Source organism: Talpa occidentalis, unplaced genomic scaffold, assembly GCF_014898055.3.
Source record: "Talpa occidentalis isolate TD23 unplaced genomic scaffold, MPIMG_talOcc4v2.1 talOcc4.6, whole genome shotgun sequence".
Classification (NCBI taxonomy): domain Eukaryota; kingdom Metazoa; phylum Chordata; class Mammalia; order Eulipotyphla; family Talpidae; genus Talpa; species Talpa occidentalis.
In genome coordinates, this window is record NW_023604972.1 from 224,356 (window position 1) to 240,410 (window position 16,055).

The 16,055-nt window shown below is 66.7% G+C and overlaps 1 protein-coding gene across 1 annotated transcript; it reads right to left on the minus strand.

Moving 5' to 3' along the window:
- Nucleotides 1-5,630: 5,630 nt before the first annotated feature.
- Nucleotides 5,631-7,247, minus strand: LOC119261273 (spondin-2). The gene is given in 6 exon segments (XM_037530519.1): nucleotides 5,631-5,815; nucleotides 5,985-6,014; nucleotides 6,017-6,158; nucleotides 6,383-6,574; nucleotides 6,692-6,915; nucleotides 7,049-7,247. Coding segments are annotated over 6 exon segments (972 nt in total).
- Nucleotides 7,248-16,055: the final 8,808 nt, after the last annotated feature.

A 16,055-nucleotide genomic window follows, 5' to 3' on the forward strand; every position in this document is an offset into this window, starting at 1 on the left:
CAGGCCAGAGGCGTGGGAGGGTGAGAAGGCTCACCAGAGACGGAGCGGGGAACAGAACAAGCAGACTGAGGAAATACGCTGCTGAGGGGAACAGCGGGCGCGACAGGAGAGGTCTGCGGCGCCCTGTGGGGACCCTTGCTGGCCGGCCGGGATGGAACCGGCGCTGCAGAAGCTGCGGGCGGACAGCTTCACAGCGCAGCGCTCAACCGCCTGCCCCACCAGGGGAGGCCCCTTTTAAATGTTTTTAGTCGTGAAATTAGGTCAAGTTCTTTTTCTGCTTCAATTTGAATTTTGACACAGGCTTTCCCTGTACTGACCGAGAAGACAGCGTCTTTCCCCGTCGTCTGTTCATGTGACGACTGATTTTCCCGCGTCGAGCCAGCCGAGTGGAGCCGTGCTTGCGTTCCACTTGGTCATGGCACATCATCCTTTCGAAATGTTGCTGAGTGCTGTTGCCTATATTTTGTGAGGACTTTTGTATGAATGGTCCTAGGAAGTATTGTTCTGTCGTCCTCTTTTGCTCTGATGTCTTTATCTTTGGTACCAGGTAACGCTGGCCTCATAGAATGAGTTAGAAAGTGCTCCCTCTTCAATTTTTGGAAAAAGTTTGAGAAGCATGGGTACTCGCTCTTTGTTAAATGTCTGATGCAGCTCACCAGTGGAGCCATCAGGGCCAGGCTGCTGCTTGTTGAGAATTTTTTGATTACTCATTCAGTTGCCTTACTAGCTGTTGACCTATTCAGATTTTTTATCTCCTCAGTGTTTCATCTTACATGTAGGTTTTGTGTTCTTGGGGATTTCCCTATTTCATCTAGGTTGTCCAGTTTTTTTTTTGGTGTACGGTTTTTCTTTTTTAAAAAAGATTTTATTTTATTTATTTATGCATACAAGAGTTGGGGCACAGGCCAGAGGTGCAGGGGGTGAGAGGACTCCCCAGAGACAGAGTGGGGAGCAGGGTAGGCGGATCCCCTGAAACACACTGCCGAGGGGAGCAGCGGGGAGACAGGAGAGGTCTGCTGCGCCATGTGGGTAGCTCCCTGGCCGGGGATTGAACTCGTGCTCCGGTGGCTGCCTATAGCTTCTTAGTGCTGAGACTTAACCCCCTGTGCCACCAGGGAGGCGCAGTGTATAGTGTTCCATAGCATGCTCTTATAATTCTTTCTATTTTTGTAAAATGGTCTGAATGTCCCTTTTTCACTTACGATTTTAATAATTTGAGTCTTTGTAGATCAGGCCTTCTAGCTGAAGGTTTATCAATTTTGTTAATCTGTTCAAAGAACCAACTTTTGGTTCAAACTAGTTTTTCATTTCTTTGTTGTTTTTTCTGTACTCTTTCATTTATCTTGAATGTTAATAGTTCCTTCCTTCTGCTAGTTTTAAGTATAGTTTCTTTTTATTTTTTCTACTTCCTTAAGTTGTGAAGTTAGGTGGTTTATTTGCCACTTTTTTTATTTTTCAATGTGTTTAGTTATAAATTCCATCTGCCCCTCCCTACATGGCTTTTGCTGCATATCATAAATTTTTGTATATTGTATATTTTCACTTTCTTTCATCTCTGAGTATCTTCTGATTCCTCTTTTGACTTATTCTTAGATCTATTATCCTTTAGAAACTTTAATTTCTACAATTTTGTAAACATTCCAGTGTTATGGTTTCTAACTTTGTCTCATTGTGATTAAAGGTATTTTGTATAATGTCTGTCTTTTAAAGTCTGTTGAGACTTAGCGCATGTTCTAACATACGGTCTACCCTGAAAAATGTCTCAGGTACACTTGAAAGTGAATGGTAATGTTGGATAGATGTGACACATGTGACTGTTAGAGCGAGCTGACATGTTATTTAAGTTGTCTCTTTCCTTAATCATGTTGTCTGGTTGTTGTACTCACTACTGTGAGTGGGGTATTGAAGTCTCCAACTCCTATTGTTGAGTGTATTTTCCCCTTTAAGTCCACCAGTTTTGGGTACATCTATTTTATTTGTTATATCTTCTTGTTGTATTAGTCCTTTTATTAACATATAATGCCCTTCTTTGTCTCTTGTACATTTTTTTTTATTTAGTTTGTCTTAAGTTAGGAAAGCCACACCTGCTTATTTTTGGTTACTGTCTGGAATATCCTCTTCGAAGCTTTCACGTTTAATTTGTGTCTTTGGGTTTCATGTGGGTCTTTTGTAGTTAGGCATCAGGAGCTACCCACAGGGCGCAGCAGACCTCTCCTGTCTCCCTGCTGCTCCACTCAGCAGTGGATTTCAGTAGAGCCACCTGTTCTGCTCCCTGCTCTGTCTCTGGGGAGTCCCCTCACACTCCTGTGCCTCTGGCCTGTACCCCAGTTCTTGTATAAATAAATCAATCTTTAAAAAAAAAATAGAAAACATGAATCTAGTCAAAAACTGTGTTTGATGTAAAAACCACTCTCACAAAGAAAACTCGTTCCAGTGGCCTCCCTAGTGAATTCTCTAAGACTTGGAGAAGTTCATCCCAGTCTTCCGCACAGCCTTCTGGGGAGGGGAGGCCTGGACTCTCTTACTAGTGAGCACCAGAATCAGAGGCTTTTGTAGAATCCGGTGGTGAAGGTCGGGATCAGAATGGCCAATTCCCTGGGCTTTTTAAAGAATCTTGGATAAAAACTTGCCTGGTCTTTGAGTCTCCCCTCTCCTGGCTTACCCTTTGTTCCTCTCAAGCCTGTTAGCCCATCGTCACTTGACCACTCGTTCTCAGATTCCTAAATTTTACTGTCATCCTCACTCTGCCTTTAGGGAGTTGATGCTTTTGTATATCTGAAAGACTTGGTTATTATTGTTACTCCTTGCCTCTCAGACCATCCGCCTGGGACACTTTTCCTGAATCCTAAACGACACACGCCCTTTAGCGCTTCCTTGAGCGCAGTTATGGTACATTTCTTTTTGATCTGAATGTCTTTGTTTTGCTCATGATCTTGACAGGTGCTGTGGCGTTACTGCCCTGGATTACGTTGTTTGAGCGCCTTCCTGTGCCCTCTGCCGCGCCGTCCCCATGAGCGCCGCTGCACAGGCTGCCTCTCCCGGGGTGCTCTGCGGGTCTCTCTCACCTTTGTGTTCACCACGCTCGACTTAAGTGCGCCTGGGCTGCTGTCCCCTGCCTGGGGTGGGGTATATCTATAGACACCGTTTTATTCCAACTAGCTCTGTAAGTTTCTCAGTTTTCTGTCCTATGTGCTTCCTTCTCCATTTCCCTATTATATTCGCTGATTATTGACTTGAAATGCTTAAGAACGTCTCGTTTTGTCTTCCTTTTTTCTTTTTTTAAGATTTATTTATGTATTTATACAAGCACTGAGTACAGTCAGGAGCAGAGCAGGCAGAAGGACCGAGATGCACTGCCGAGGGGAGCAGCGGGCGGCAGGAGAGGTCTGCGCGCCATGCGGGACCCTCCTCCGGTGGCCGGGGAGCAGCCGGGGATCGAACGGGCGCTGCAGAGGCTGCGGGCAGCTTCGCAACCCCGCGCTCAGCCGCTGCGCCACCGGGGAGGCCCACTTCCACATCTTTTTGAAGTTTTCCGTCTCTGCTCTGCCTTCTGGCTGGTGTCTCAGTCCTGTCTTCCGGCTCACTGCTGCTTTCTCCAGTGAAAGAGCGGAGAGTGGCTCTAACCCACTGGCCAGGCTTTGTCATGCCAGTGTTTCCTTCCTAAACGTGCCCGTCTCCAGCCTTCCCTCGTCAACGGGACATTTCTCGTTCTACCTGTTATATCCTGTCCTTATTCTAGTGCCTGTCATTTTGAGATCTGTGCTATTGGGTGTCTGAATCTTTTGGGGCTTTTCCTGTTGGCTTTCACCCAATTCACCCAATAATGCTAACTTAAGTGGTGGTTTGTGCCGCTCTCGTTGCTTGACTTGGGTTGGTGGGAGGCTGAGACCCACTTCTGGGAGTTGGGAAAAGCTCCTACGGAGAGAACGGTCAGTCCTCTGTGACGTGAGGGGAAATGCCGACCGCGGGGCCTTGCTCCTTGTGGGGCACCAGACTGCCCTCCAGGTCACCCTGGGCAGGCCCAGCGCAGCCCCGGGCGCGGTCCCTGCGGCCACAGCACACTCTGGCCCGCCTCGCTCCTTTCTCCTCCAACCCTGGCTCAATTTTTTTTTCTTATTTTTGGAAATGGGAGGAGAATGTACCAGTTCTTCATGCCTGTTACAGGAGGGGCGGTGTCTCGGCTGGGGGTCTAGTTGTGGAGCGTGGGGCGCGCGCTCAGGGTGCCCGGGCAGACCAAAGGCCCCAGACAGGCACCAAGGGGCGTGCACCTGCACATCCTTTCCCAGTTTCAGCGGCGTTTGGGCAGGCGTGGCGTCATGTCCCTTCTCAGTGCCCGCCCTCTCCTGCCTTCTCCCCAGTGCCGCTGGCTGTCCAGTCACCAGCTGTGGGGCTCAGCACGGGGGGCCTGGCACTGCCCTCTGCGGCCCACACGGCGGCTGTCACACTCGCTTCTTGCCGTGTGGCCTTGGGCCCTGCCACCCTGCCCAGCCAGGAGCAGCTTCGACACCAGCGTCCACACTCTGTGCCGGCAGGGGCCCTGCAGCCCCCCTGTTTGGCCTGGGGCCCCTCATCTAGTCAGCAGATGATGGGACCACAGGGGCCTTGGGGGTGATGGCCCTGGACACGGCCCTCCCTGAGCCGCCTGCCCTCAGCCTCCTGCTGTGCGCGCCGGGCAGGGCCCCGGGGCCGGCAGTGGGAAGCCAGACTTTCGCCACATCTCGCCTTTCCTGCGGGTGTCTCTGGCAAACCCTCCTCGTCCAGCCGTGGCAGTGGCCTCTGACTGCCCACACCCTGCCCTCGGTGACCGCAGGGAGCCTGCACGCGCCGGGGCTGGGCTGTCACTCCACGCCAGGCCACAGCGCCAGCACACACACCTCGGAGGCTCCCGACCCGCCTGGCCTGGCGTCCTCCTGCCGGGCAGCCACGCCACCTTGCCCGGCCGCCAACACGGCAGCCTGCATCTCTAGCCACGGGCGTCCTGGCCAGATCTCTGTGCCCCCAGCTCTGTTCAGGGTGTGCCTGCCAGTGGGGCCTTCTCCACACACCCCGGGGCTGTCCTGCAGCTCCCCAGCCACTGCTCCACCCGCCGGGGGTGGCCTGCTGGGGGCCGCAGGGGGCTGGGTCGTGGGGCCAGGCCTTCCCCTCAGCAGCAGCCATGGGGCCGCAGGTGCAGGCCACCCCTCCTTGTGCTCACACCTGCCACAGGGGTCTGGGGGGGCCCTCTGTGGGGGGCTCTGCCCCCCCCCTGGAGTGCAAGAGGAGGCGCTGGCACCACAGAACAGCCTTTATTCAGCTCAGAGCCCCAGGCAGTGCCCGACCCGCCCCTTCCGCGGCCTGGCAGGCCACCGGCTTGGACGCTGAGGGCAGCGCGCTTTCCCCGGAGGGCAGGGGCCCGTGGGACCCGGCCGGGGCGGGTCACAGCCCCAGGGCAGGGCGCGCTGCGCGGTAATAAATACAGAGGCGCGCAGAGCAGAGAGGGGCCCCGGACCCTCCCGGGAAGCCGCCGCGCTGCTGCGGGGCGAAGCTGGGGGCGGAGAGGCCGGCGCGGGGGCGCGGGGGGCCGCGCAGGGGGAGGGGAGGCCGCGCGGGCCGGGCCTGGCGGGGGCTGCCGGGGCGCGCCGCGGGGTCCCTCAGACGCAGTTGTCGGGGACGCACTCGGCCGCCTCCTGGAGCGCGGGGCAGGGCGCGCCGCGGTTGGCCGGCTGCACGCGCACGAAGCGCGTCCTGCTCTTGGCGCCCGGCTTCCCGCAGGGGCCCGCGCACAGCCCCCAGGACGACCACAGGGACACCTCGCAGTCCAGCGGCGTCTCCGGAGCTGGGCGGCACGGGAGGCGGTGAGGCGCGCGCGCGGCGGGCAGGGGGCGCCGGCCGGGGCCCGGGAAGCCGGCGGCTTTGGGGGGCCGCCGGCCAGCGCCGCCCCCCGCACCGCCCAGGGCCCCGCGTGAGGCCCCGCGGAGAGGCGGGGTGTGGCCGGCGGGGCTCACCTGAGGGGCCGTCCAGGATCTCGTTGCCGCGGCCCCGAGGTCGGGCGCCGCCGGGACGAAGGCGCGGGGACCCGGCCCCACGCGCACCAGGGTGACTCTGGCGATGGGGGGCAGGGACTTGAGCCGCGGGTAGAAGAAGGAGCTGGCGGGGTGGCTGGGCGAGGAGGAGGTGATCTGCGGAGACGACGGGGCGGCGCTGCCGAGGCGGCCGCGGGGCGCTGGGCGGGGCCGGGCCCCGCCGCGCCCGCCCCGCCGCGCCCCGCCCCGCCCGCCCCGCCGCAGGGCCGGGGCCGGGGTGCGCCGCGCGCGCGCGCCCGCCCGCGAGACCGAGGGGCGCCCCGGGCCCAGCCGCCGCGCGCCGGGCGGGAAGCGAGCCCCGGGCCGGCGCGCGCGGTCACCTCGGCCACCGGGTCCTGCGGGACGGTCGCGAAGTTGGGGGAGGAGAAGGTGAAGCCGCTGTCGGTGCCGGCGTCCTGCGGGAACAGGTCCAGCGCCACGCGCTCCTTCCAGCGGTCCCCCTCGCACAGGTCCAGGCTGTCCACGCCCACGAACCAGTCGGGGCTGGGCACGATGCGCACCACGAAGGACACCTGGGGGCGCGGCGCTCAGCGAAGGGCCGCCCGGCCCGCGCCCCGGCCCCAGCCCCAGCCCCGCTCACCAGCCCCGCCCCGCGCCCCGGCCCCGGCCCCGGCCCCGGCCCCGCTCACCAGCGAGTGCCGCGCGTGGGCCTCCAGCTGCGCCGCCGTCTGCCCCGTGCCGCCGGGCACGGCGGGCGCCGCGAACACCCCGCGCACGCTCTGCAGCTTCTCCTCGGCCGCCTCCATCTCCCTCATGAGCGCCCAGGCCTCGCCGCGCTCCGCGAACTCCCGCAGCCCGTTGCTGGCGAACTCGCCCTCGCGCCACAGGCGGTAGTCGGAGCTGTGCGCCGCCCCTGCGCCCGCCCTCGCGCGTGAGCCGCGCGCCCCCCGCCCCCCAGGCCCCCCGCGCCCCCGCCCCCCGCCGGCCCCCTGCGCACCCCCCCCCCGCCCGGGCTGCACCCCCCCCCCCCCCCCCCCCGCACCTACCCAGCAGGGAGGACCACTGGGCCGGCGGGCGGAACAGCGGGTACTGCTTGGGGAAGGCCGCCTGGCTCCACTTGCCGGTGAAGGTGAGGCGGTACCTGGCCAGGGTCCTCGCGGTGCAGGCCGGCTGCCCCCCCAGCGGCTGCCCGGCCGCGGAGCCCAGCGCGGCCAGCAGGAGCGCCCAGAGCGCCCGGCGGTCCATGCCCGGGGCGGCGAGAGCGGCCGCGCTCGGACGCCGGCCCCGCCCGCCCCGGAGCCGGAGCCCCCCGCGGCCGCGGCCGTGGGGAGCAGCGCCCTTCGCGCGCCTCGCGCCTCGCGCCGCGTTCGCGGGGCCGGCGAGCCGGGCACCTTCCCGGGCGCGCGGAGCCAGGGTCGGCGGAGCGCGCGGCCGGCGGTCAGGGCCAGGGGCTGGGGCGGAGCCGCGCCCGCCGCCGCCCCAGCAGATGCCTCCCCGGCTGAGGTCACCTCCGCCCGGGCGGGCGGGCCCCGCCGCACCCCTTTCTTTGTCTCCCTCTGCCGGCCTCCTCCCCTCGCGGCCGCACCCTCCGGCGCCCCCGCCCCGCCCGGCCGGGCTCCTCCGCGGGCGCTGGGGCGGCCAGGGGCGGCCAGGACCCCGGCCCAGGGCTGGGCCGGGGGGAAGGGGCCTCCCCAGTTTGCTGCCCCCAGGACGCTTCTAGGCCAGAGCGGCGGGTCTGGGCGGCTCCCCAGGCCCAGGCGCCGCGGAGCAGCTGGGCTCCCCGGGAGGGGGTCCCCGGGGCCCTCCCTCGGCCTCTGCCCTCGGGCTCCGGGAGGCGGTGGGCCTGCGAGGCGGCCAGCGGCCTGACCCTCCCTCCAGTGGACGCACCGTTCTTCAGAACTGCCGCCCAGGCGAGAGCCCCGCTGCAGGGTCACCCGTGCGGTCAGCGGCTCACCCACTGGCCCCCAAGCCCGCCGCCCAGCGGGGTGTGGAGGGAGCCCCCCTCGTGCTCGGAGGCACTGGCCAGTAGGGCTCCCCTGCCTCCAGGGTCAAGCGCAGCAGCGTCTGGAAAGCAGGTGTGAGGGACCCCACAAATGTGAGGGTACCCCTGTGTGCAGGCGGCACCCCCACCGGGTGAATACCCCCCTCTGGCAAGGGTGGACCCCGCTGGCCTCAGTGCTGGGACAGAGGAGACGCCGTGACCACGCGGACCCAGGCCTCCCGCCCGCCCGCCCTCCGATGGCCCGGAAGGGGTCCCGGGAGCACCGGGCAGTCCCCGTGCCCCCGCTGGGCCCCTCTGCCTGCCCTGCTCAGACAGCCCCGGTGGAACTTCCTACCTCTGTGTAGAGGGGAGCACACTAAAATGGGGTGTGCTAAGCAGAGGCCTCACCCCACCTGGTAGCAGCCCAACCCAGCCCCTGACTAACTCCACTCTTCTCTTCGCAGGAGGTCCCAGGGGACCTCGCGCCCCTGTCAGCACCCCAGCGCCAGCAGGAGTGTGGGCAGGCGGGGGGGGGGGTGCTGCCGCTGGTGGGAATGGGGGCTTGCTCCCCACGGTGCAGCCCCCGTGTTCAGCATTTGCCGCGATGCCCTGCACCCCAGTCGAGATGCCGAGGCTTGTGCAAAAGTGGCCGCTCAGGCTCCGAGGACGGCCTGCACACTAGAGCCCCGCGGGAAGGGGCGGCGGCCGTCCACGGGCCCTCAGCCGGGAGCAGCGCTGCGCTGGCCGTGGGGGCCGCCGGGCCTGGAGACCCAGCGCCCAGCCCTTGGGGGCCAGGCCCAGCTCTGTGCCCAAGGTCATTCCATGTTTGCTGTGTCCAGGCCCCTCCGTCCTGTCTCCCCGGTGGCCACCCCGTTTCACACGCCCACCGGCAGCGCTCGGCCCACGCTCACAGACACGAGGCGCGTGGTGGCCTTGGGCGTGGACAGCCCTGTTGACGGCAGCGGCCTGCCGCTGTGCAGGGAGGGGACAGGGCGGCGCCCTCGGCAGCGCCGTGGGGGTGGGTGTCCTTCGGCCTGCTGGTGACTCCCGGATGCCGGCATAGAGCTCAGGTCACACAAAGCCTCTCCTAAGCACGCCGGGGCCTCGCGGCCCTGGGTGGCAGCTGGCAGTTGGGCAAGCAAGAGGCCAGCCGTGGCGCTTGGCAGGAAAAGCAGAGAGGCGGGGTGTCTAGAGCAGCTTTGGGGACTCCGGGGGAACCCAGAGGCCAGCAGACGGCCAGGCCACGTGCCCAGCGGTTCTGTGGCCGGCCTGAGGTCGGCCGGCAGAGTGCGGAGCCCTGGCCGGTGCCCACGGAGGTGCCAGCACACCCAGTACCCACAGATGCCAGCGCAGACACGCCGGTCCCGGGCGTGTAAGGGACTCTCCATCTAGTCATTAGCTGACCATTGAGCCACCCAAGCCGAGAATTAGCGGCCACGCGCGGCAGGGAGCGCAGATCTTGGCGCGTCTCAGAGCGGCCGGCAAACCGCGGGCGGAGGCACTGGCAGGGAGCTCGCCGGGGTAGAGCCCGGTCCCCAGCGCGTCCTCACGGACCGGCACCTGCAGGAAGCGCGGCTCCCGGGCACGCCGACTGTCCAGAGCAGCCGCCCGCGCCCCCTCGACGGGGCGCCCCTGGCCGCTCCCCGTGGGGCGTCACGTCCCAGGACCGCTCACTGCTCAGGGCCTTGCCCGGCTTGACCGGGTTGCCCTTAGGCTGTCCGCACCCATCACCTGGACACTGGGCTGCGGTCAGACCCTCGCCTCCCGGGCCTCGGCTCCTCAGTGGTGCCTCTGGCTCCCGCGGGCGCCTCTGGGGGTCTGTGGTTCCAGCCGCCCCCTCCAGGCCTTTGGTCCATTCTGCGTCCACGGGCAGAGTCAGCTGGTGCCCGGACTCCATCCTCGAAGCCCGGACCCGGCTCTGGGAGCCCTGTGGGGTTGGGCCCCGCTTCCTGGCCGCGGGGGCTCCCCCACCCTGGCCCTGCCCGCTCGCTGGCGCTTCTGCACAGAGTAGGTCTTCATGTGTCGGAGTCACTGTTCTTCTCTGATGGGGACATTTTCCGAAGTTCACGGAAGGCTCCCCACGGCGCGTGGCCGGCTGGAGGGAAGCTTCTCCCGGACAGCGGCCTGTGGGCACCGTCTCCCTTTCTCTGCAGGGACAGTCCTGCCACCGCTCCTGCGCCGTCCCGGGGCCTGGGGCCGAGGCCACTGCCCGTCACGCCAGGGGCAGCCCCGGGCCAGCCGGACCTGCTGCCTGGCTCTGTCAGCCTCTCCGTGGGGAGCCGCGGGCCCGGCAGCCTCCCGGCTCGGGGCTGTTCCCGCTGAGCCTCGGTCCCGGCCCTCATCGTCAGCGCCTGGGCTGCAGGCTCCGGCCGCCCCAGGGTTTGGAAACCGCCACATCCTTGGTCGTCCCCCCGCGCGTCTGGCCGGTTGTGTCTCGGCAGGGGCGGCTCCGGCAGTCGCGTGGAGGCCATGGCAGGGGGAGTCACTGCCCAGAAGCTTTGTCTGCCCGTGGGCGAGGCACCCCGTGGGCCGCGCGGAGCAGGTGCTGTGGCTGCAGGACGCGGCCTCCGGACGCCCTTGGCCGCGCCGAGCCCGCCTGGGGCTTCTGGCCATGCGCAGCGCCCCGGCAGGCAGCGGGCAGCCACCCGGCCTCGGGGTCGTGACCCCCACAAGGGGCGCCCCCGCGGCTGCCCGCTTCTGGGGAGGCCGGGCGGGTAGGGCCTCCGCAGCCCGGGCGCCACAGTCCCCCAGACCTCGCTGGCCGGGACACAGATGTGAGCCCAGGTGTGGCTCTGAGCCGCCAGCTCAGGGGACTGGGCCCCCGCTGGCCGCCCGCAGCAGGGAGGCCGGAGAGGGCCCAGCTGGTCCCTGGGCGCGTGATGGGGAGCAGGCGCCCGTGGGGGCTGCGAGGTTGCCCGCAGCCGCCGGCCCACCCCCCTTCCCCCGCAGGCCCCGTCCCGGGGCTCGGTGGAGGAGCCGGCATCTGTGGCTTCCTTGCCCACCCTCCTGCAGCCCCGGGGCCGAGAGCAGAAGGCTCCAAGGGGTCCCTGCAGCCCCTCCAGGGAGAATGGCGGGGCACCCTAAAGGGCGCTGCTGGAGAGACAGCGGCCGGGGAGGCTGACAGGCTGCAGTGGGGGCCCCGAAGGCGGCGCAGGCTCTGCGCAGGGCCCTCCACATCAGCCCTGACCGGCCTCCGTGGGCGCGGCTTCTCCGCTGCTGCCGGGGGGCCCCGCAGACCACCGTGTCCACTTTGTCCCTGGGGGCCACTAGGAGGTGGCGGTCAGAGGCCTGGGTGCGGCCCTGCCGTGCTGCGGGGCTAGGGCCGCCTGCAGCCAGGGGGTCCCCCCAGTGGGGCGGGGTGCCGTGGGCTGTCCCTCTCTCCCCCTCCTGGCGGGGTCGCAGGAAGCCCACTGGCCCGCCGGGCAGGCTCTTGACCCGCGGATAGGCCCGGGCTGGGCTCCCCCAGGGTGGAGCTGGCTGGGGAGGGGCCTGAGTGAGGCCGCAGGCCCCCCGCCCTGGCCCCAACCCCCAGACCATCCTCAGCCCTGGCTGGCCCCTCCTCTCGCTGGCCTCGGCCTGTGGGTCCCAGAAGGGGCCTTAGATCTCAGGGGTCACGCTTTGCTGTCCGCAATCTCTCCTTCCCTCACCCCTGCGATGCCGCTCAGGTGTGGGGGCGTCTGTCTCCCGGCGGCGGAGCCCGGCGGCTTCAGGTCAGTGGGCGGGCAGCAGGGGCTCCTGGGGCCGAGGTCCCTGGGCGTGCAGGTTCCCCACAGAGGCAGCCCCAGCCCCCAGGCCCCCCACTGCGGCGGTCCGGCCACCCCCCACCTCAGGACCCTCCACGCGGTGGCCCTGGTGACGGCACGGCTGCCCTGCCCCCCTCACTGACAGGTGGAGCCTTCCCGTTCTGCAGAGACCCCACTCATACCCCACTCGGCTCACCCCGCTCTGGGCCAGGCCCGTGGGGAGACCCCTGAGACTGTCTGGCTGGGGCAAAGGCCACCCTGGCCCCATCTGGGGAGGGACTCGGAAACCCTGGCACCCGGGGTGCAAGGCGGGGCCCTCCACGGCTCTGAGCATGGTGGCATGGACACCCGGGGCAGCAGCCGGCTGTGCACTGGGGGACGCGGCCCAGCTTTGTGTGGGAGCCTGGGAGGGGTGGCCCCCAGCCCCGGCCTGGCTCACCCTCCTCGAACCCAACAGCAAAATCTCCCTTTTGGGTCCACGCTGACCCTGGAGCACAACCCTGCCGGACGCCTCCTGGCACGGCCCTGCTGCCCGGCCAGCCAGGCCGGCACCCCAGCCCAGGGGAGCCTGCCCCCTCCCCCCCAGACCGGCTTCCCTGCCCGGAAAGTCTGAGCAGGCTCCGGGCCGTCCGCCCTGGCTCCGCCCGCCTGTGGCCTGCTTTTCCCGGGGCAGTGGGAATGTGGGTCAGCCTGAGCCTGCCAGGGCCAGAGAGGGTGGAGGGGGACACTCCGGCGCAGGCAGGGCCCAGCCCCCTGACCATGGCCTCTAGGTGCCCGGCCAGTGCCTGAGCACGTGGCCTGCAGGGTCCCCAGGCTCGGTCCCCCTAGAGACTCAGTCTGGCTAACCCACTGCCTTGTGAGGCCCCCCAGGCAGCTGGAGGTGCCAGCCTGCCCCAGCCGCGCCCCCCTCTCCCGGTGCCGGCTCCCCGGCCCTCGGCCCCCCAGGGCAGCGGTCCCGGCCACTGGGAGGGGCCTGAGTCCACAGGCCAGCAGGAGGCCGGGCCCCACTGGGGTCCAAGCCCCACCCCCACTCTCGAGTGCTTTATAAGCACAGGAAGTAAGTCTTGTCCTCGGTGGTGTCAGGAGCCACCTGGAGGTGGGCGAGAGGCTGCCGGGAGCACCTGGGCGCGGGCGTGGGCCTGGGCGCGGGGCCCCTCCATCCTCCCCACCCAGACACCCAAACCACTCTTGGTTTCCCCGACTTCAGGGACACAGACACGCCGTGGAGCGCTGCACCCTCAACAGTAGGGGGTCAGCCCTGATCTTGGGGTGGCCGTTGATCGCGCCCCCCCAACCTCCCCGCCAGGCCCAGGGTGTGGGGCCACCGTGGGCCGCGCCCCAGACCCTGTTGGCCTTGGAAGGGCTGGCCGGCGTGCCGCTGGGCTGAGGTTCCGGGCCTACAGGGACGCGGCCGGCTGGGAGGAGCCTGAGGGCCCCGCCGGTGGCCGGGGAAGCTTCCGCTTGGACGCCGGGCCTGGCGGGGCCAGCACCCTTCTTAAAGGCCAGAATGAGAGAAATTAGACACATTTTATTTTTTTTCAAATCTTATCTTTTTTAAAAAAATATTTATTTCTGCATACAAGAGCTGGGGTGCAGGCCAGAGGACTCCCCAGAGGCAGAGCGGGGAGCCAGCAGACATCCACTGAAAGGCACTGCTGCGGGGAGCGGCGGGGAGCCAGGAGAGGCCTGCGGCGCCCTGTGGGCAGCTCCCTGGCCGGGGATGGACTCGCGCTGCAGAGGCTGCGGGCGCCTCACGGTGCAGCGCTCGCCCCGCGGCGCCACCGGGGAGGCCCCAACACATTTTAGAAAAGAGGAAACTGTGAAGACAGAACCAGAAGTTCGTTAAGCAGAAAGCGAGCGGCAGGTTCACGGTCGTCTGGGGAACATCGGGGAGAAAGTGCCATCAGGGCGGCCCGGAGGGGCCACACGCATTTCGGCCATGGCCCCGATGGACGCCAGGAGGGGCTGGGCTGGCTGCCGCCCGCTGGACCCCGCTGAGGGAGGAGCTGCCCCACTGGGCTCGTGAGGCCTGCAGCCAGACGGCGGGTGGTGGGCAGCGGGCGTGGGCAGTCGGACAGGGCCAGGGCGCCCCATCAGACTTGGGGTCAGTGAGAAGGCGCAGGGCCGGCGGCCCCGGGGCGTCTCCACGCTCGTGCTGGTGATGCAGCCTCCGGCTCCCGCAGGAGCACACGGGCCGGGCAGGAGGGCCGCGGAGCGTCCATGGCGCCTGCCCTGTCCAAGCGGCAGGCCCGGGCTGGAGCAGTGAGAGGCAAGGGTGCCGCGCATTGCGCCCACAGGGCAGAGACCACAGCCCGACCGACCGCGAGAGAAAGGGTGGCTGGTGGCGTGGCATGGCCTGGGGTCAGGGTCAGGCCTGGCTCGCAGCTGCGGGGGCGGCCCTCAGCCAGAGGCTAGGCTCCCAGGGGCCGGGGTGAGAGTGAGGGAGGCCCTGGGGGTGCGGCCTCGCCGAGGCGGAGGAGGAGGACCCGCGACCCAGCCTGTGTAAACACGAGCTGACCGCAGGCAGCTGTCCCCTCCAGTGAGGACCCCTGATTCTGGGAAGCGGAGCTCTCGGGGGGGGGGGGGGGGGCGGGGAGGGAGCCGGCCACCTCTGTGGGCCCAGGAGAGAGCCCAGTGCTCGCAGACCTGGGGGGAATGGGGCCCTCCAGTGTCCGGCCGCTGCCCTGGGGCGCAGGTGCCCAGAGGCCTCACAAGGAGGTGTTTGTTGGGAGGGAGGGCAGAGCGCCACCCCCGCAGTCCCTCTTGGACCCAGCCCAAGCGGCCACCCCAGCAGTGGCTAAGTGGCCGCATGCAGTCAAGGGGCAGACTGGCCCCACTGACCCCTGACCCTTTGCTGCCCCCCCCCAGGGAGGAGCTGGGCACTGGCGGGGGGACCTTCCTGCTGACCGGCGCCTGGGCGAAGGCCAGACCCAGCATGTGGTTCTCATTCCGGGTGTGACGGGCCCTTCCCCTCCCCCTCCCCTGGGCTAGGAGCCAGGGGTGACCCTGCCCCGCCCGGGCTGGCACAGGGCCTCGGGGCGGGAGGTCACCCCCTCCCACATCCTGTTGGGCCAGCCAGCGGACAGTGCTGGCCTCGCCCACCTCTGAGAGTGCCGGCTGGCCCCAGCCGCTGGTCACGTCCCCGATGCTGAGCACCCAGCAGGCCCGGGCCTGCCCTTGCTCATCTGTCTGTTCACTCTGAGAGGGACAGCGGCAGCGGCCATGGGACAGCACCCTCAGGGGGGCCATGCCCAGGGCAGGTGGGGATGAGGGGGCGGGTGAGGGGGCAGGTGGGGGAAGCTCTGGGGGAGGGGAGCACGGCAGGAGGCAAGCATGGCTGGGGAGGGGAGCACGGCTTGGGGAGGGGAGCACAGCTGGGAGGGGCCCAGCAGGAGGGGAGCACGGTGCGAGGGGTGCAGTTCCAATGGGGGCTGGCAGTGAGGCTGGGCACCTGGAGCAGGGCAGCAGCAGACCAGCCCCACCCTGCTGGGCGGGGCCCAGGAGCCCTCCCCGCCTCCGTCCAGGTCCAGCTGCGGCCTCCCTGGCCGGCCTGAGGTCAAGACTTTCCTGTGGCTGCTCCAGGATCTGCTTTTGCTGAAAGGCTCTGGGCTTTACTGGGAGCGAGCTGCAGCCCAAGGGCCGGCCGGACCGGCGTCCAGGCTCGGGGCAGGGGGCGGGAGGACGGCCAGCCACACCCACAGTTGGCTGGGCCCGCTGCAGCCCGCGGCCGTCCCTCCACATAGGCTGGGGCGGGTCTTGGGTGGTCGTGTGTATCTGTGGGTTTCGGGAGGGGGACACCCTCAGCAGCAGGTAGGGGGTCCTGGCTGGGCTGCTGTGGGGGTGGGGCAGTTCTCACTGGGGGCCCCTCCGGTGCCTCTGCCCCCTCGGGGACAGCACCCCAGGGGGTTCTAGCCGGCCAGTCCACAGGCCTGGAGGCCAGTGCCACAGAGGGTGCTCCCCACCTGCACGCTGGCTGGCTACACAGTGGGGGCCAAGCCCCTGGGTTCCACACACTGGTCTTGGCTTAGCAACCCCACGCCTGCCGCCCACCAGGACAGCCCTGACAAGCACAGCAAAGATGAGGGGCTGCATCCCACCCAGAACCCCATGGGGCCCGGTGCCCACTGCCAGGCAGACCCCTGCCCCGAGCTGCAGCCTGCGTGGAGGGGAGGGGGAAGGGGGAGGAGGAGAGGGCGGGCCGCAGGGAAGAGGGGGAGGAGCAGGAGAACGGGGAGGAGCAGGAGGGGGAGATGCGGGCGGCGTGGAGGAGGGAGGGGCGGGGCAGGCTGGGGCTGCAGCCCCCCAGCACCTTCCCGGGACTCATCCTGT